General features: G+C 39.9%; 1 protein-coding gene and 1 long non-coding RNA gene across 16 annotated transcripts in view; one reads left to right on the plus strand and one right to left on the minus strand.

The window, feature by feature from the left end:
* The window catches only part of LOC105672654 (zinc finger protein 541), a 403,799-nt gene that overhangs the window by 170,301 nt on the left and 211,279 nt on the right, over positions 1-22,219 (minus strand). For all 15 annotated transcript variants that reach the window (XM_067354494.1, XM_067354493.1, XM_012367730.2 and 12 more), the window contains one exon: positions 6,364-6,622. In XM_067354494.1, coding sequence (XP_067210595.1) covers positions 6,364-6,622 — 259 coding nt within the window. The remainder of the gene's footprint in view (positions 1-6,363; positions 6,623-22,219) is intronic.
* The window catches only part of LOC136999786 (uncharacterized), a 198,033-nt gene that overhangs the window by 65,070 nt on the left and 110,744 nt on the right, over positions 1-22,219 (plus strand). The window lies entirely within an intron of this gene.

Below are 22,219 nucleotides of genomic sequence, written 5' to 3' on the forward strand. Positions count from 1 at the left end.
CGCGATCCGACGCTCCCGTCACGACGAAATATCAAATAGATCCAGCGTGTACGCGCCGGATCATTCATCAATAAATATTCATCGTGTATATCATAAATCATTGCCGACTGGATTATTCGCACTTATTCCGTTGCATACGCCACGTACAAATGCAATGACGTGATTTGAATGCATTGAGACTGACGGTACATAATCTACTTGTAATAAATATTTCCCCGATAGATATAGCGTTACATATATATAATGCATATAATACTCGGTTTGATAATAATTTGTATTCTTTACTTTCATATTTATTTAATTTGCTATAGCTTCAATGAATGAATTGCCACGGTATTGTCAGGGTTCTTCAGCTTGCTGGATCAATCACACTTGAAGCAGACAAGCTTCACGTCATTTACGTATTGTAAAATGTATTTCACAAAAGATGTGAATATAAAATGTATACAAAATACATAAAAAATATCGCGCAGAATTATAACAATATTACGTAATTCGATGTAATGTACTAAACTAAAAAAATATGGTATAAAATATCTTAAAAAAAATAATTTGTTTAATCAGTTTCGATGTTTGTTGAGTTGTTTGTTTATTTTTCAATGCAATAAAATATCACGACGGAATTACGCTTGCAATTATATACGCGACGAATATCGACAATGGCAGGACTTTCGCGAGTACAAGGACACTTGAGTCGAGATTGAACGAGTGTCGGTCCACGAATATCGCACACGATTTGTCCGGTCAATCGCGGTAAACGGAAGAATCGGCATTTTAAGCCAATAACACTCCACGGGACACGTGACGCAATTTCGTGAGGAATGGAAGTGTGCACTGAGCAAGCAACGTGGCTTGGCTAAACGAATTCTCCGCGGACGCATTGTAGGTCGCAGGTTGTTGGGGCGGAACGTGATATCGAAGGGAGTTTCGGAGTTCACAACGTTGCCCTGGGAAAGAGACGAAAAGGAAAGGGGCTCAAAGGGAAACAGGCGGGAAGCACAGCTTTCAGGCGTTGCAATGACGATGGTGAGTTTTGCGAACGCAGAGAATTCAACCCACCAGGTTCTCAAAGTCAAATCAGCGTTTTCGCATAAAAATATCTGTATAAATTTAACAAAGCAAGGACCGCGCATTGCTCACCATACTGCTGTTCCCCAGCAATAACGTTCCACTGTGTCGCAGTACGTGGAGAAAACTCGACGCGAAAACAATCCCGTGAATTATCCCGCGGCTTTTACACACACTACTTATTTTTTACGTTATGCGAAAAGTTTAACAGGACGGTTTTAAATCGCTAACTTGTCGCCGCGACCGCCCAATTTCTGATTCGGACTCCGCTCGCGCTCGCCTCTCGGATTTATGGAATAAAGTTCGAATTACACGGCGAGAGTACGCCGCGCGCGCACGCATTTTATGCCGAAAGTCGCGGCGACTTATCCCTGAGGCGTTTCTTCCGACAATATTAAAAGGAGCAGTCCCTTCACGTGAAAGAACGACGACGACGACGACGACGACGACGACGGTGCGCTGGTACCTGAAGGAACCGGGCAGCAAAGAAAGACGTAGGGGAGAGAGCGGACGCCCGATTGTCCCGAGCAGGAAAACGGCCGAAAGTTCTGCATGTTCGGCTCGCAGCAGTTTAAGTTTCCGCGGGGGCCCTCGAAGTTATAACGAGAATTGCTCTCTCGCCGTAAAGTTTTCCGCCTCCGAGTTCCGCGCGCGTACATACCTTTCCCCATTTTTCTCACTCTCTCTCTCTTTCTCTTCTCTTTCCCTCTTTCCCTTTTTCTCTTGCCACTGCGCTTCTCTCTGTGTCACCCGTCTCTTTCTCTCATCTCTATTTATGCGCATGCTACACCATAGAATTGTTCGCGTGCATACTCCCCCCCCGTTGCGCCGTGTTCTCCCCGTGTAAACCGTGTACACCGCAGACATTTTTTCCCAATGCGAAATCCACCGCGAACTCTCTCTCCCCCTCTCTTTTTCTCTCTTGCTTTTGCTCTTCCGCTTGTCCCCGTTGCCTTTCCTCGCGCCGGATATTCGTACAGCGGGAATAAAACGCTGGCATATTTCAGACTTATTGCCCCCTGCCGCGCTCGCCGAGTATTCCCGGTTCCTTTATTGCGCCTAGTTTCATTCTTTTCCGGTTTTACGGTATTACCGCAACGGTATTACATGCATTTCAGCGTTCTTATCCCCGCGTTCTAGCGTGCATAACATCGGGCGATTCCGCGTTCCCGCCGTTTCGCGAGTCCTCGAGGTGCTCGTCTGTCGAGTGTGGCATTTTTAATTTATCTATGTTACAAACAAATCCCACCCGAATAAAAAAATACCAATAATTTTAAATGTACAAGAATAAGTAAAAAAATGTTTAGAAAGACTTTATATTTTATCAAAAAACACTAATGATTGTAAAGCAAAATAACTTATTTTTAAAAAATGTTTTAAACATATTTTTAAAGAATTTAAAAAACGTAAAAAAAAAAAAACAATTTAATGCAATATGTTGAATTATTGTCAAATAAAATATATATCACAACAAATAATGTACAATAAAGTGTATATAGATTAATAATTGGAAACGAAAACTAATATATAATAATTATATCCCGTAAAAATTCTGAATAGTGTTATCCTTAATAATAAAATATTTAAATAACAAAAATATTTATGCACACACTATTCCATAAATGTTAGTGATATTATTCGATATCCTCTCCCAAGATATAGATAATAATCTCTCCAATATCCTACAGAATAGTTAATGGTTTGCTTCCCTATTACGATTATCACCAGCAACCGGCTCGGATTAATTTCAATGTGTCTGATTATTGATACTGTCGCAGTACTGTGGAAACCCTATTACACTGTCAGACTGTCGCGTTTAAGTACCGAGCGGTACTTTGACCAAGGTTCCCAATAATCGATACTGAATGGTTGGAATGGTTTCGGCCCTTTGATCCGCATTGATCTACGAGGATATTGTCACTATTTGTCAAATCTTGCATTATCCAACAGTCAAGAACGGAACTCGCAATCCGCTTGGAAAGATGATTAGCGCAATCTAAGATGCAATTGCACGAAACACAAGCTTATTGTTAGAGTACACAATTTACGATAGATTATGTCCTAGTATTTTTCGCAAATATTCGGATAAAATATCAATTTTCAATAGAAATACATTCTAAAATTTATAGCACAGTAAGTTTCTTTGGGTTAAATAACAATGATCAATTTTTCGCGATCCTTTATCGACAAAATTTCACCCAAAGTTTTCTGATTTTCGCAACAATGCGAGTTAAGCCACTCCAACTTCAAAACCCTGCCATTGTCTTTATTGTCTAGAAGCGATTCGCCGTAACGTCCCGCGGCGAGGATAGGTGCTGCGAGAAGAAGGGAGAGCCGAGGCGCGGAACGGGCGTGCCCGAGAATGGGCTCGGATAGCGGCAGCGTTTCAAGTAGCATTTCCTTGGCACAAACGACCCTCTTAATCAATCGCTAGCACCTCTCTTCTTCTCTTGGCCGCCTCCCTCGAGCTTGAGCTCCGCGCGCCGTTCTTCTCCCTCTCCCACCATTGCTACCGCTGCCGGAAGTCTAAAGCCCTCGTAACAAGCCGCAACTTCGATAAATCTCCCCGCGCCGTCTTTCTTTCCCCGAGAGCCGCGATTCCGCGGCATTAGCAAGAACGAAAGAAGAAAGGCGAGGCGAAGGATATATCTCGAATCGATTCTGGCGAAGGCGCTCGAAAGAGAGACGCGATACGAGCGGGGTCGACGGCGGGCTATATTTCGGTGGGAGGGAACGGGGGTGAAAAACTTATGAAAATCCGGGATTTATGGCAACGTGTGGGCGAGAGCCGGTCCGGGCCGCGTCGTCGTGGTTCGGTTCTGACAAATCGTCCGGAAGTTAACGTTCTCGATCGTCCTCCGAATCGCCTTTCCGTAAAAGCAGAGATTCCTCTCCGCCCCGATTTGAAGAGGAAAAAAAAAAGAAACTTTCGACCCTCCCGCGATACTCGTCGTGCTTCGAAAGTTTGTATGCGTTTTGCTTCGACAGCAGAAGCTTTCAGCGAGGTCAAAGTTGTTTCCTTTTTGAAAGCCAAAGAATCAATAAACGCTGCGCGTTTCACATCTTTTTTAACTGATTTTAGTTATTATAAAAAGAGTGAAAACTGACAGAGCAAAATTGAAAAGTATAAATTCGAAGTGATCCAATAAATATGATCTAAATGGGAGTTTCATAATATCGAATTTCGCAGTGAGATTTTCTGCGTTACACATATTCCATTCGATAATATGATAAAGTCAAATTTCTTTTCTGACAAGTACGGGAAATTGCCATTTTACATCCAATTTTAAGTTCAGATGACTGATGGAAAATTTTGGAATAATGTAAAATTTCAAGTCATAGAAAATGTCTCATCGCGCTCGTGTGTTTTCGCGAGAAGTGATACTCCGTGATAAACTTTTCTCTGAAATTTGCCAAAAAATTTGAGTTGAAGAGGAAAAGCAGTTTGATCTGAGACGCTCTATATATAAAGAAAGATGTGCCAAACTTATGTACAAAGTGTTCACCGGTTTGCATCTCTTCAAATTCGAAATATAATCCCTGATTAATATTATTGAAACAGATCTCGGCGCTGCGTCTCTTGGACTTTTCGGTATGAAAAGCCGCGTGCTTCTCGCGGAATTTTTGAGACGAAGTTTTCCGTATCGGCGACCGCTCGTAAAGAGATTCGACGGACTAGAATTACTTCTCGAAAGCAAGGAGCATGAATGCTTCAGCTGAATGGAAAATGGCAACTATAAGGAAAATCTAAAAGTTTTCGAGCTTTGGAAAACCGGATTGGAGAAGGTTGTGAGTTTAAGCGCCGATATAAGTGATTCGGCTCCTTGCTTTCGATGCTCCGGGAAAACGACCCGATCCGAATAGTCACCTGTACCATTTAGAAGGAAGCAATAACCGTTTGATTCCGTGAGTTTCGGATCCCCAATTCCTGGATCCTTTGTTCGCAAGAATGAATAAGATCCAAAAGCTCGTTGTACGTTATAATGAAAATACACGCGATATTCGAGATTTAACACGCTTTCTTTCATCTACACATTGTAATCTACCCATCTTTATGTATTTGCCTTTACGTAATTTATTAGAAAAATTGGAAACCAATTTAGAATTGCAATTTTAATTAATATATTTCAGTAATAATTAATTTTCAATTAAAATATTTTGATAATAATCAATCAGTTCTTGCTTTTCGCTGCCTCGATTATAAGCTTTCATAATTTTGGCTAACTAAATCTATTTTAACCCACATATAAAAACTTCTAGTTACGCATTTTTCAATGCTTTCAGTAGCAAAAAAGATATAATAGCATGACATAAAAACATAATCAGTAACGATAGAATTAAAATTGTGGAAACTAAAGAACAAAGCAATTTTTAATTCATAAGCAGATGTCATAAAATATTGAAAATTCAAGTTTTATTAATATTATTAATTATAATTCGAAATTAATAATTTTAGATAATCAAATTCAATTACGTTAATTGGCTTTGTGGATTTCGGACCGGCGAGAACGATTCGGCAACGTTAGTGGATCGTTTTGTCTCGGGAAAAGTCTCGCTTTATGTGATCACATAAAGCGAGGATTACTCTAATCCGTCGAAATAATTCTGCATTAGAGCACACACGGAGTCGGATACCGCGGCTAATCTACTCAGACCAGGAGCAAGTGCTCTTCGAAAACGCGGGAATTAAACGCGATCCCAAAAATACGAGAGGAGAGCGGCCTTCGTTATAATAAATCCCGGCGTAACCGGTAGAAATTTATGCGTCGTATAAGCCAATTATTTATTAGCACGGCCACGATTCGAAAACAGCCAGAGTATAAACCTTTTTAGCTCTCTCAACAAATCACGATAGAAGAGAACAAATAAATAATCAAAATTACTGTTTAATTTTGACACAAAGAAGCTTGAAAATAAATTTCAGTAAATAACGAAGCGATCATTAGTATACATTATAAAAACTTATACACGATGTGCGCTACGGCTTAAACAAAACATTGTAATATTGATGCTTTTATAATATTAAATGCAAATTATTGCTCGCTTTAATAGTTTGTAAAACTTTGGCTTCTTATACTGGCATTGACTTTTAATTTTGACAAAATCTTAATTTGTCTGGGCATAACTTTATCTACTTCCGACTCGTAGACTGCTGTTTTCTTAGAATTACTTAAAATCGATCGCGACGGCTTTCATGTCTAACCATCTTCTACGATATCATAACAAGCGCACTTCTGCGCACGTTTCATGTTTGATCAGCAAGCAAACGTGAAGAAGAGGGCAAAGAGGACTCACCTGTGCCAGCCGCCCCTAGCCTCAGGACTGCATCGCTTTGAAGAGAGATGGAGAGAGTGGCGGTGTCCTCGAGGCGGGCGAGGACCTCTTCGGGAATGTCCTCGGGTTCGCGGAGGCGGAGGGTGACCTCACCCCCGCCTCCGCCACCCTGGCCACCTCCACCCCCGGGACTCGTCGACGCCGAGTACATGAACACAGATCCGTATCCATGTAATGACTGCAGAGGCAGCCTCACGCCGCCCACCTCCCCGACCGGACCCTGAAAACCGAAAGATGAATCATCGTTGTAGCAGCGGTCCGATGAAAAGAACGAATCTGATTGTAATTATTGGATTTTCACCGAGTCAGTCCATAAATTCATAGGTATTCTCGAGAAATTTTAAAAAGGCGCGTAAAAGTCAAATTTATTTTTAACATTGTACATGTTATTTAATTATCCGTCATTTTTTCCGAGATAATCCTTTTAATCTATTTATGTCAGAAATTGATGAATTCGCGAACTGATAAAATACAATGAGTGCTGCAATAACAACATCCAAACATACATTTATAATACGAAAAGTATCTTCGTGAAGAAAAAGAATTTCGCATGCTGCATAGTTTTATTCGAGAATCAATAACAGAATTATCTCGATATTTCAAATTTTATGAAAATCTAACAATGCGTTTCGCGCGCAGAATGTATTCATAGAAATAATAAAAAGAGACGATAGTTTTGTTTCACGTCAAATAAAACCGTAAAAACACTCGGCGTGCGTGTACGTCCTGCGGAGAAACGGCGAGAAGCCGCATAATATTTGCCGTGGAATTCGATTGGCGAGACGAGTGGCCGGAAGGCGCGTCCGAATCGATCGCAGTACGCGTCATATTAAATTTAAGGCTACAGTTTTCCCTTCGTCCACCCGAATCCCGCGGGAAGACCCACATTCCCTTTTCGCTCTTTTACCTTTCCTCTTGACTACCGTCCTGCTTCTGCATGGTCGCCGGCGCAGCCAAACGTTCTCTTTTACGAGCGGAAATATTTTGCCAATTTCGCTGTCGATGCAAATTTCAATTCGCGAACATCAATATTTGCGGAATCGCGCCGAAAAAGGATTTTGATGTACCCGGCATTTTATCCGCCGTTGAACGAGCGCTTGACTTCCGCATGCGAGAAAGGTTCCACAGGCCGTGAAGACAAATACAAAAAATCTCCCAACAAGGTCGAACAAAACAGATCTTTCCTTTTTCTCGACACACGTTAAAAAAATATATACGCGCGCGCATACACATAGATCTGTCCGAGCATCAGCTCGACTCCGTTTGAAATATCATTTTAATGGAACGGAGAGATTCAATTACCGCCGCGCGTATTTCTGATACACGCGCGCCGTCAGATGTAATAAGGAATATCGAAGAAACGCGGTGATAATGATAGTCGATATTATCCGGGAAAAGTGTGACATCGATATACGATGAAAATTTTCCAGTGTTTCGTATCGCGTCATCGATCGATAAGTTAATATCACTATAGTGAAATGGGATTATAGTGTTCGGTATAAATAAATTATTCTGCTTTTCCCCAAACCCGATAGCCGCCTTGGGCAAAGTTCATCGATTGCACCGTGTGAGAGGCAACAGAGAAATAGAGAGATACGCTTTATTAAAACATAATGTCTCGCGGAGAACTTTTTACGGAAAATATATGAGAAAATACTTGTTTAAACAAAACAGAAAGTACCTATTATTTTACGAGTTGAAAAAATATGATTCGCGATCTGACGTAAGTAAACTAGCGCAGACGTTATTTGTATGCAACGTCGTCATTAATAACAAAAAACTGTTTTTCGGAAATGCACGTGTGTGTGTGCAACGTCAAAACTAAATATAGATATATTTGCACCGGACATAAATTTGAAATAACAGATGTTGTTGTTGGTTTCCGTAAACAGCAAAGTCGACCGATCCGTACAAGCCGGCGAGAATTAAAAATATCAGTGTAATACTGATACAAACAAGGTTTACTGGAAATGTTTGTAGAACTCGGGCACGTATAAATGCCATCTATATAAAAGGCAACGCGTAGCGCTAGTACAAACACTGGTTTTAATTCCGACGCGAATCTATACAGATGCGAAATGTACAAACAGAGAGCGCTCCGTTTACCGATTAAAATATTATGCACTGTGATAATTAAAAAAAATCTACAGGGAAAAATACGTTTGTAATAACATTGTACAAGAAAAATTTAGATATTTTTTTTATCAAAAATAATAAAAATTATTATTTTTATGCGCAAATTCTTATTAACCTTTCGATTCGTTGTCCGTACGTTTTCGAGACATTTCAGTTCTATATACTTTATATTATAAATATGAGTTTTCCAATTCCTCTGTAATAGTTCCAAAGCATCCCAACGCGTTTAAGCTAGAAAATTTCAAGTTCGCACGCACACCTCTAATACGTCCGATTTAATGGCCAGCGCCGTATATCTGGTGGCGCGAATTTTCCCATTGTTAGCGGTCGAAGCGACGAGTCGCGTGCTATCTCTCTCTCTCTCTCTCTCTCTCTTTTCTCTTCCCTTCTCTCTCCCTCTCTCTCCATTATTTACGTAAATTGATTCGTACCACTGACTATTTCCGCGTCACGTATTCGCGGCTATCGAACCAGCCGGTCAGCCGGCGTTATAGGTGGTCGGCAGGCAAGCCATCGCCTATAGCGCCCCGCGATGAGAGTAATTTATTTTAATGGTCATTTTCGTAATGGTCTTTGAACAGGCCGGCATGAACATCTCTGAATAGGCCACGCAAAGCGTAACACGGTAATGCCCTCTCGACCCCGCTGATCCCTCCTCTCTACACACGTGGTCGATGCAAGGCCGCGGAAGAGAATGCTCGGTAACTGTGGCATTCGCGAAAATAGCACCCGCTACCGGAAACAATGCCCGCCGTCGCTGCGCGCTTCTCTATTTTCTATTTTGCCACCGCAAAAACTTTTCCGTCTCGCTTCCTCCCTTTTTCTTGTTTTTGCGAGCGGTATTGTAGTGCCGCGTGCAACGGGGAAACCGGCACAATCGGCAAAGCTATGACAGGACTATTTATGATGCTCGGGAATCATTTTCATAAAACTGCAATTAATCGAGTTTGCCCTGAAAATCGTGATTTATATCGCGCGCTTGGAAAACATTTTTATTTATAATTATTATGCAAAAAACGATGTTCACTATAAAAAAATATCTTCCTCGAAATCACTCTTGTCGCAAATATATACTGAATAAACGGCGAAAGAGGGTCATCGAGGGACGGCTGAAAGTTAAATCGATTTCAAGTTCACCGGAAGAACGTGAGGACTTTCCGGATTCGACTTTCGTCGTGGCAGCAAGAGAGGCAAGCGAGCTTCAAAGTCGGAATCCGGCGTTCTCGCTCGGCAAGGCGGAAGATTACGGTAATGGATACGGCGAGGAGATCTCTGAAAGCTGTACGGAGCAGCACGTATCGCGCGCACAACACACATATCGCTGTATCGACGTCATATTCTCGATACACCCCGTTACACGCGCTCGGTCAAGGACGAAAGTCCCCCGCGGCTACTCGGATAAATATCATGCTTGCGGGACAGTTTGGAAAAAGAGCTGATAAACATGAAACGAGTTAGCTTGTACGAACGATGTGTATAAGTTTTTACAAAAGTACTTTAAAAGTATCCTTTTTATTATTCCTTGTTGATCCGTCGCTCATATTCCGCCGCGCTCTTTCACGGTTTGCGCATTCGCTCTCCATTTCGAAAAATCTCTGTAAATTGATACACCGTGGTTTTACATTGACATAAAAAAAAATAGAAAAAAAAAACAGAAAACCGTGTCAAAATGTGTTCTTCCTTGCGCATAATAATTTACTGATTTATAATTACTAAAACTAAGTTGTATAAAGTCAAAGTAATTTATTAAAAGTTATAGAAGTTACTATAAATGATATAAAAATATTTCCGTGAAATATATCTAGCGACAGCTGTGAAATTTTCGCTGGCGATGTAAACCTGACGGACAAAAAAAAAAGAGAAAATATCGCCATAGCTGATTATAGCAAGTATTAGTTTATAGCTTAAAAATGACTTTTCCCAGACATTTTAACAGGTATCATTTTTTGCGGAATGTCGACGTTTCGAATCGCTTCTGCATGATGAAGAGCCGACCGCGCCGGGATTTAGAAAGAAGTGATAACAAACGGAAAGTACAACCCTCGGAAGCCTGATAGATTTTATTCCAGCGCGTATGCAAATTGACAAATTGAATTTCACTTCGCGCCGTTCCCAAATAAAAGAGAGAGCGATACGAGCCCGATATATGGCCGGCAAAAAAGCGAATAAAAAGCGGATACGGCTGCGATTTCGTGCCGGTGTGCGGCGATCTCGATTTCGGAACATTAATCAGCATCCTTCAATGCGGAATTTCCAATAAACAGCGCTCAAGTATCGAGTGATTATTTACGACCGCGTATATGTGACAATTGTTTCAATTTCGCTCTTTCAGCTTCGAGAGGACACAGTCTTCCTTTCCCAAATATATGTACCAAATTCTTCTCGAAAGGGAATTAAACAGACAGCTCTGGCAAACATTCCAGACATGAAAAATTTCGCCAGACATAACAAATATAAACGCAATATATTTTTATATTCCTATTAAAATGATATCGTATAGATTTGGCAAACGCTCAAGGCGCGTCGCGCACTCCATCGAGAAGGATCGTGGCGTTCAAAATTCAAGATATAAACCGCAGCCGCGGGGAATTTCGGAATGTGTCCGTCGATGCGAAGAATGGATAGGAAGTCGAGATATCGCGCCGGCATTACGTGCGACGTACACACGATCTTACAACGTGGGGCGATTGCCGCACGGCCGCCTATGTACAGCGAACTGCCAAGTCCCTTCTCGCGCGACAAACAACCGGAAATGTGGCCATAACAATGCGGATATGCGCCGGTGCAGCCGCATGCGCTCGCGAGCTTTCGCGTATCGCCTGCATAATACGTATATATGTATACACATACATATACACACACACACACGAACGAGACGCAGTTTCCTCGACTATAACGCAAAATGCGAGCCGTGCTCGCAAATGCGCGGTCCTTTTCTCCTCCCCTGCTGCGTCCATCATCTCGCTCTGAAAATCGAAGCGACCCGTAGAGCGCACCGCGGCCCGTACGAACTTTACTAAATGGAGAGTGCACCAAAAGGATTATCTGCCGCGCGCGCGTTTCGGATGTCGGGGAGGGTGGCATCGATCGAATACGTATACGACGCCGGAATACTGTTCGAGTTACAAATCAAAGAGCTGGACCGAGCTATCTATTCGAAAAATGTGAATTGCGCGCGTGTGACGGGACACGCTTGTGCGGGTAGGCGGTAGGGTGCTTTAGTGCGAAAAATCACGCGCATCTGTGTAAGAGAGCTTTCCGCATATCTGTGTATTTTTTTAGGACAAATACAGAGGCTGAAAAACATTTGAGTGCAATACATCTCAATGTGGGTGAGATGTCCTACATCGAATCATCATTTGAGAGCAGAGCATCATTTATGAAAAGCCTTTCATTCGCACGCGCTTATGATACAAAAATATAGTGCCATGACAATTTCCCTGAAGAAAAATATACAGGATGCCTACTCAAACTTCAGAAAAAAATTCCCTGGTTTCTTGAAGCAGAAAAAAATTTTCCAAAAATTTCACTTTTTTACAGAGTTATATATATAATGATGACCCTTGGATTTATTCATATATCCTACTTTTAAAAAGTTAACCTTTCAATAACGAGGCTAAATCTGAAAACTCTTACTTTTGAGATTTAACATTCATGTGATTGTTTCTTCAACCTAGTTTTCAAATGTATTAAAATTAAAATATCAATATTTTATAATTATATTTTCCGAAGCTCCACTTGTTTCTTCTAACATTCTCAAAATATATACTTGAAATCATGAAATTAATAATAATAATGGGATTTATGTAACATCACCACATTGACATCTGTTTGACTTGATCAGTTAAGAATTAAATATCGGCTTTAAAACGACTTCAGAAGGCTAAGTCTCGCATTTTCTAGCGATTGACAGATAGAGCAGAAAAATTTGCGAGTGACATGAGAGCCAGCTAGTAATTTTCTTTGTCCGTCGTTTTCCAAAGCACGAATGACGGAGGCGTGAAAACGCTTGCGACAGACAGGACAGTTGGGCGATCTCGCTTTGTGCATTTGACGCAGCTGCATATTTGCAGCAACAGCAGCTCGGCATTTGCTCGTCACTGAAAAATTTATGGCGGTTTCTTCCCTGTCGCGTCGTTTTCGCGGTCTCTCGCTTCACCACGACGCTTACGATTTCATCATGTTACCGTAATACGTGCTTTAACCATAGTATGAATGATAAAAATTATCCAAAACATCCAAAAGATGTATATCATTGACAGTAATGTAAATGCTAATCGATGACTAAAGTCGACAAAACATAAAAAGTAGGAAAGAAAATTGTATTTTATTACCTCAAAAATACCTCAAGATATAAATTTTTCTGTACTTATTTGATTGTAGTAATCATTAAATAATTATAATACTCGAACACGCGCATATTGCTATTACTTATTGTAATGGATGAACTGAAAGGAAACAATTACATTTGATAATACATCGCTGGATGGTTGAATATTAGCATTAGGATTGCATAAATATATAGAGTATCCACATTGTAAACGCGGGTAAATGTATGTTATGAATCCATCACGTTCTAATGAGCAACGAACGCAAATTGCCTGGGCTCACAAAGAGCACGGAAATTTATTCGCAAGAAAAATAAAATAATTTAGATGGAAAAATCGTTTCTCTCTGTCGTCAAGCCATATTGGCATTGCCAATTACGTTTACAACAGTGCGCAACGAAGCGAGAATACGCTTGATGACGCGTCGATACATCGTTATAAAGATAAATATTTGATGGCACTTATGTGAAGGAAGGCAAAGACGAGTAATGGATCGAACGGAATGATAAGGGCCAATTAGAAATGATATATGAAGAAGCGACATATTTTATATTTTATATTTGTTCTTCCGACCTTTGACATTAAAAGGATCCACCGTTTACTTTACTTGAAATCAAAATTTCAAGCAAAATATCTATTTTTATCGACAACAAATTATAGTCTTTAAAAAATTAAATAATCAATAAAAATTATTAGAATAATTTAGAAATCTAGAAACGTAGGCCTTATTAATACTTTAATATTATTAAATGTTTATATATATATATATATCATATACAATAATATTAATAGAATTAATTGAAGTCCATATTTCTAAATTTCTAAATTACTTTTAAAAAAGAGCAAAAATGAAATTACGAATCTCCTAAATTTGTAAAGGTTTAACATTCTTTTTTATTCTCGATATTCGACAGCTACGCCTCTGTACTCTAAAAAAATGCCCGACGAAAAATTCTAATGTCGTGCGGACGGACGCGTACGTATTTAAAACGTTCGCGCGATGAATCATTGTTGCGAAAAACGAGTGTATCCGCTTGCAACGGTGGTCGTTGCATGGCTGTACGAGTCATGCCGGGAACATTGTTTACAAGGTATGTATCTGTGCGCGCCATCGAGTAACGCATGCGACACGTGTAGCGGGCCGCACGTCCGTTCATCCGTCCCTCTTTTTTTTTTCCCCCCGCTCTACATACCACCGGCGGAGTGTACTAAATTATATGCAGCAATGAAGTGTCGCGGTTGCACACATTGCACGAAACAGATTTCATGAAGATCGAGAGCCGCTTGCGACGGGCGTGATTCAATTTCTTTCCAACGGTCAAAATTTGTTTGTAGAACGGCCAGATATGTATGCCAAAATATACACAGAATAAATTATACGTTAAAAGTGCCGAAACGAATTACCAGAATGCATAGCGTGTTGAAATGAGAATTAAAAGCCAAAATACCTTGCCAAAGTTGCCGCGACAATACATTAGTATATTTTATTGTATACTCCAGCTATAAACTTTACTATACTTTTATTGTAGCTTATTTAAAAAATTTAAGAACTACTCTTGTTTGATTCAATATAACACAGTTTTTCAGAGTTGTATCCGTTATCGCACTTATAAAACTTTATTTTCTTTTTATCTAAATGTTTTGTAAATTCTATTCCAGAATAATCATCCTCGAAAAGACGAAAACGTGCATGAATATTAAAATGTTTCTCGCGGTAAGACGTTTCTATCTACGTCAGTGAAGCGCATTTCGACTCGTATAAAAACTGCGCGAAACATAGTCGTGCGATAGCATTGTATACGCAACACGAGAGAGTAGCGGGTGAAAACGGGACACCGCGCGTACACCGCGACGCGTATAAATGTTCGTGGCGATGAATTATCGTTGCAAAAGGGATGCATCCAGCGGTAACGGTACACGCGAGTAACAGCACTGCATATCGCGCATTGTTTACAACTCGAAGTGAACACTGCGCATCGCGCGTTTGCTCTATGTCATAACTATCAAGCCTAGACGAGAGACAGCCGCGTTCACGCAACCCCTTTTTTTCCCACCATGACAAATAAAATGCGTCCCGCTGTATTAATCCCGCCCGTTAAATCGCATCGCATTCAAGGCGCAACGCGTGGAAATAGCGACGCGTCATGGTAACGTACGATACAGCGGCAAAGCATTCGCAAAAATCGAAATGTCGCGCGTAATAACATAGATAAAAGCCGGATGAACCAAAGGACAGAAAAGTAACGTAAATATAACGCAAACGTGACACTATGATTACGGCGTAACTTCCGCTTAACACGTTGTCGAGTTTATTCCGAGGAAAGATAACAAGGAGCCTACAAAAGTGATGCAGCCTCTGGGGAAATTATCCTGCTAAGATCATCTTCCGGGGAACTCGATGCCTTTTGCTCCCGGGTTAAGGAAAATTATTAGAGCAAGAAATCTTATTATTATAACCATTATTATCGCGATCCTAATATAAATCTCATTTCATATATTAATGCGTCAAACGCTTACACCGAACCGTTGTTCGTAGAAGAGAATAAAAGTCAAAATAAAAAACTATTAATATATAAAAAGATCATACTGGTTGTAAATAAAACTATTATTTGTTTAGATTTCGTGATTCGGAGAAACGCCACAAATGTGAATGAACTTCACAAACAGTGCATGCGCTATTTAAAACGTTTAAAGTATGCTATAATTTTTAAATAAAACTAGATACAGATATTTTATTGAAAATATCAATATTCGCTTACAAACGTACACTATTTTTCGAGTGGAGTTTAAAATTAAAACAATAACACAATTGCACGTATGTTTGTTATTAGAAAATAAAATAGATTAAACTGTCGAAAAACAACCAATTTTAGATTTGCACTATCTGATACAATGTCGCAGAAAAAATATCAGAAAATTAATTACAAAATGTTAAGATTGTATCAGATAGAATTAAATTTAAAAAAAAATTTTTTTTGCAAAAAGAAGTTTAATTAATTTTATTCGCTAACAAAGTAAATATATAATATTTTTTGTTTTAATTATAAATTTTGCCTAAACAGTATACGTTCACAAACATCGAAAATTTTGATAACATAATTCTGCATCTGTGAAAAAATCAATTTATTTAAAAATTATAAAATGCTTCAAAATTTTAAGCGCACAATAGTGTGCACAAAGAATGTCAGACGAATTAACATTAAAATCGCGTTAGCATGCAAAATGGTATTTGCATATTCCGTTGCGTAAAAGACATCAATCAGCCGGCCACTCGAAACTCAAGAATCGAATCGGAGTCGGAAATTAAAATCGACTTCTCCGTCGCAGCTACTTAAGCTTCGCGGAACTTTGGCAAAGCGGCTAGCATGAAACCGGCGACGCGAAGCTCGCGCGATCGACATCGATCAGCTCCGAGGCGCGTAAACATCGATCGGCGCGATCGGCGGATGAATTTGCGTGGTCTGCATTGATAAAGCGACGGCAGCAAGCCGCGGGCGAAAGGAAAATTGCGCGGAATCGATTAAAAATTCCATTCGGAATCACACGCACCCACACATTCGCACAGATACATCCGCAACGCACACACCATCGCTTCATCTTGCGTAACTTCTACCTACCCCACCCACGCGCGCGATCGTGCCCGCAGATTTTCCTCCCTCGGCGGCCCCGCGAGAATCGTGTAATTACAGCGATCCCTCCCCGTTTACTCTACCACCTGCAACCCCCGAAGCAACACCGGGATGGCCGCCACCATCCTGTTTTCCCTATCTCCATACCTCACCTCACCGCCCCTGATCGCCAATCGCCTCCCTCTCGCCTACATTCGCATGCTATTATAGCTCCACAGTCGTTTATCAGCTTTGACAATTAATTCTAGTATTACTGAAGTACCTATTTCCTACAAATAAAACTATCAATAAAAAAGAATATTTTTTAGAAATATAAATATAAACAGAAAAAAGTAAATACTTTATGTGCACTGTATAAAAATTACAACTCCCAATATTAATCTTTTTTAATTAATGTATAGAAAGAAAGAAGAGAGGAGTGAGATAAAAATACGCTTGAGTTAAACGCTAAAATTAATTTTGTCTATTTTTATTATTGAAATAATGTAATAAATTCTCTCTCAATTATCGATAAATCATAATATTTGTGTCATATGACGTATCAATTAGACATTCTAGTTCGCTGTAGTTTGAGCAATTGTTCCTCGCTACACAAATTCTATGTATTTATTCTGTAATCATACATTATACGCTTGTTTATTGCCGGTAAATGCACCGTAAGATACGCGATAACTGATAATAAACCGAAACACCAGAAACGCGTGTTTCAAAACAGGTTACGGTCGAGTCATTCGAAAACAGTCGTAATTAATTATAAAGCATTTCTCGACTACATTTATGACAATGCAGTTTCTATTAATTTCGACCCAAATTGCATTGTGATATTATATTAAATCCACAACCGACAGCGCGATGACGTTTTGTATTCCGCCACGCAATTAGCAATAATTATTTGTATCGCACGACTAATCACGACTATCGCCGCGGCGCACGTGAAATAAACGGCGAATGGACGACCAAGCGGCACGCTCTTCCTCTATACATATATGGAATATCTAATTGCAAAATCGTGGAAACACGAGAGGTTAGAATTATACAAAACTGAATTGAACAACGAGAGCGCGTTCTGAATAAGCGCGAATGAAATAGCCATGTAATCTACTACGGCCACGGCTCTATTATGCCGATAAATGTAGCTCGGTATACAAACAACAGACATTACATCGACAGTCAGTTCATTTCGTGCTTTCGTTAACAAACAGATTCAGATTTGAGCACCGAAACGGTGGCTGAATTTTCCCCATGCCTGGACTTATAATATCGAATGTACGGGGTGTATCAGAAAGCACACACGTCTTTGTTCAACTGTAGATACTAAAAGTAAATTGTTCGAAAAGAATTGTTATACTGAAATATCATTAATTATTAAATTACAATCGATTAAATATTAAAATATTTTAACAAATTGAATTGCACAATTACAAAAAGACGATCGAATTTTATTCTTCGATTAATTTCAATAGATCTTTAAGGAGATCTTAATGTAAAAATTAATAAAATATTCATTTTTAAAAATGAAAAAAGTTTGAAAAATATGACATACAATGAGATGCACGCTAAAAGATCAATGCCAAATTTGTCAATTCTGCATAAGGAAAAACATGCAACGCTTCAGCAACACCCTGTATAAATAGCGAGTCCGGAATGGCTGTAACGGTTATACAAGAGATGCTCGCGGAACACTCCCCCGGGCTAGCGATACCACCATTTGTTTTCATTAAAAGTTATTACTGACCATGTAAAAACTTCAATGCACGCGGGTGTAACCTTTTAAAACCGACCGGTATATGCAGTCGCCATTATATGCAGAATAATCTTCCCCCTTTTTTTTTGCTGCGCGAAGTACATTTGCCAGAAATGATGTTCTTGCTGGAAAATTATTTTGCCGATATAGCGCGCACGCGTTTCCACGATTCCGCGAATTACGGTCATTACGGAAACATAGTTGTACAGCGGGATATTCCATCAAATAATAGCTTATATGACTGCGAGTGTTAACGTGCCCCTTCTGCCGTGATACTCGCTACATAGATTGAAAATTTTGCTTTTTAAAATAGACAGACTGTTTTCGCCGTCCAAATTAGTTTCCGCAATATCAGAAATTAATTTGCAATGCAATTTATTTTGTAGATTTTTATGAATACACACGTTTTTATTCGTTATAAAAAAATATGGATACTTGCCTCGTTTAGAGTAACAAAATTGCAAGGTGGTTAAATAATTATGATATAAATCGGAAAATATAAGCCACTAATTGTAGTGATACTACTGCTTGCTATACCGTCAGCAGTCACAGATTAATTGCACCGAAATTTCTCTATGACGCCGATATGTACTGACAGACGGGAAAAAGCAATAAGTTCAAGTAAAAAAAAAAAAAACGCCTTCCATAACGGCAGATGGCAAAAACTATAGATTTCGACAAACGTAGATATAGGACGGATATATCGAAGCCGCCTGTTGCGTTCGTGTAGATTGATGAAAAACGTAATTGTCGAAACTGTCGATAACTTTCGCACGCGTATATATTCTTTTCTATTTCAGAAGGTCAATAACACAACCGATGAAATAACGCCTTCTCGCAATTGTATTTAACTGATGTAAGATTCTCCGTCCAAAGCTATTAAAACGGAACGTAAACGTATCGTGACTTTTATCTTAAGCAATAAAATAATACCACAGTGTGATTTCATTTTCGATCACACAAGAGCAATTACGCGCGTCCTTATCTCAAGCGGTTCTTTGCGAGATAAATCGCAATGAATCGTGGTGACCTCGTATTAACGCCCTAAATTGCATATTATAAAACGGATTGCCTTTTATGGGTGTGCTTTCGTCGACGAGCGTTTTTCTTTTATTCCAGGCGTAATTACGAGTAGCGCCGTGAAAAAAAGAGAAGTGAAGAGAAAACGCAAGTGGAACGAGGATCAAGAGGCAGAAATGGCGCGGAGAATACGTGACGCACGGAGATTGTACCGGTCACGACCTACTACCATCGTTTTCCCGGTAAAAAAGCTGATCACGAATTTCTCTACGCACGTCTCGACAAAAATAAAAAAGCATCGCGTATTTTACGAAAAGTTAAATTATTCATGCGAATAACTTTTTTCCTCGCGCATTTCATCGAGTTTGCAATGCGATAAAGTTAGCTCATAAATAAAGAATCCGCATTATAATAATACCAACAATATTATATTAATTTAATTTTAAAGTCCATAATCGTGCAATATCAACTTAATTAGTAGATGTAATCGAAATAAAAAGAAAATATTGGTTTAAAACAAAGACAGAAAAGATGAATCGAGAGTCGAAAAGTACAGCGAACAAAGTTAGACAGGAGTGTTTATACGAGACTACTTATCCTCAGAGTAGATAATAATAAATTAATCTTATCGATGCAGAAAACGGTGAAAAACTTTTGTTCAAAAAAAAAAAAAAAAAAAAAAAAAGAAAGTTTGAAGCGAGCGAAACTGATCCGCTGCGGATAGGCGGAGAATTCTAATTATTTACGACTGAATAATAACGCGCGTGATTCATAAGCGCGATTATTTACGGCTGAAACGGTCAATGATTTATGCAAGCGGCGATAGTTGCCGGCAAATCACAGGGCCATAGTCTCGACTATCCGCGGCAAATGGATGCACTCGCTTGATAAACGCAGCCTCGAAACGAAGCGCAGCTGCATCCCGCCGTTTCTCTCTCTCTCTCTCTCTCTCTCCCTCTCTCTCACCCCCTTTCCGTCGCTGCACCCGGTACTTTCGCCCTCCCGGGCGCGGTTACCTGCGCAAGCGATGATTAAACAGCGCCGAGGGGACGCTTTTCCCTTAAGAAGAAAAAATGACGGGGGACGCGCAGCAGGGGGACAGGTTTACGTGATGCCATTTCTGCGTAATCGGCGCGCATCTGGCGCACAGTGGCACTTGCAGTCGCGACGGGAAACGGGCATTTATACACTCGCCCGTAAAAGGCGACGCTTCGCGCCACAACGCGTACGCGCTTTCACGGCGACATTCGCGCATCGTTTTCTTTACGATTTTTTTTCGCGAGAGCTTTCTTTCGCACGCGTGCGCGTAACGGCCCACTCCGTTCGGCAACGAGTCCATAAAAAGTCGCGGATGTCGGAGATATGCGTTAAGAAGTTTTATGCAACGCGAATTACAACAAGAGAATGAGCGCAAACAAACGCGCGCTGTTATTTTTCAATAAATAATAAATAAATCGAAGTAATTACCGAATCATATACGTCAATTTTGTTCTTTAAAAATTAATTTACGCGAGTCTTCGTGTTCTTACCGTGTAGACTCTTGATCATAAATAGGCAATAGTACAGGTATAAATGCGATACGTAAACGCGCGAACATTTACGATTGGGAATATCGATACTCGATGAAGACTACACAGTTTTATATACAAAAAAGATAAAAAAAAAATACATGTACTCGGGTTTACGCATTTTCAAACGAGTGTTTAATATCTGAGCAATCGCTCAAGCGCAAAGTGACTAAGCTATCAGGAGTTTAAAGTGAAAAAGAGGTATTTATGTTCCTGGTTTAACGTAAAGTTTCCCCGTTACGCCCACGAAATGTTGCCTACGCAATAGTTAACAAATGTAACAAGTTTAATATTCTAATTAGATATCTAAATGTAAAGTAAATGTTATTACGTCGTTTTTATGCTTAAAAAATCGAGACAAAGCAACAATGATAAAGCAAAAAAAAAGACTTATAAAAGCAACAGATGTAAAGGATAAAAGAATGATAAAAGAACTCACGAGAACAGACTCGACTCTATCGCAGAAATTTAACATTTTCGCAGTGCCATGAGCAAAATAATAATATATAAAGTAATATGCTAGAATGCGAAGTAATAGCAATTATATGCAAGCCGCGCGTGCAATAAATGCGGCGTTGTGAACCACTTCGTGTATTGACTGCCATTTATACCACCATTTTATGCGATATTATTTTTTCATCTCGTTAGATTACAAAGGCAACGCGGTAAATTAATTATCGTCTCGCCCTTTCACCGCGCGGCCACGTTTTCCGCTCGTTCGGGTAGCATTAAATTCATCTGTTTAACATTTAACTACATCGTGAGCGCGCGGCGTTAGTTGCGCAACAATTGCTGCACGCAGCAAACAATTTAATACTTTCTCGCACAGCGAGATATCGCGAAAACGCGCCGGATCGCTCTCGCACCGAATGTAAATTGGCGGACTACACGGTGGGAACACGAGTTCTACGTCTGACAGCGGACATTTGTAACTATCGATGTCGCTTTTGCCATAACGAGCGGCACGGTCGCGCGCCGGAACTGGAGCAAGGTATTCGAGCGAAGCACTCTAACACTCGGGAGTTGCGCAATTTAAATTACTGCCGCGTCGAGTTGTGTAGCAACGGCGTGTGCAGGTAGTCACTCTTGGGAGCATTTACATACGAAATCTCGTTCGCTAAACATCCGCACCGCGCCGCGCCGATAATATTACGTTACGTACTTCGGTGCAACTTGTTTTTAGAACATCACGATTATCCAACAAAACCACCGCTGAATAATGCCCAGAGTTAACTCGCGATAACGTACAGACATGATATATCTTTGACCACATTTACATATTAAGTATTTTATTATCTCTATTTTATTTAAATCCGAAAATTTATTTTTAGTCATAACCATAGGATAAAATGTTAAAAGCTTTAATAAGAGCATTATGAAGAAATAAATTGT

The sequence above is a fragment of the Linepithema humile genome, chromosome 4 (assembly GCF_040581485.1).
Source record: "Linepithema humile isolate Giens D197 chromosome 4, Lhum_UNIL_v1.0, whole genome shotgun sequence".
In the NCBI taxonomy this organism is placed as follows: Eukaryota; Metazoa; Arthropoda; class Insecta; order Hymenoptera; family Formicidae; genus Linepithema; species Linepithema humile.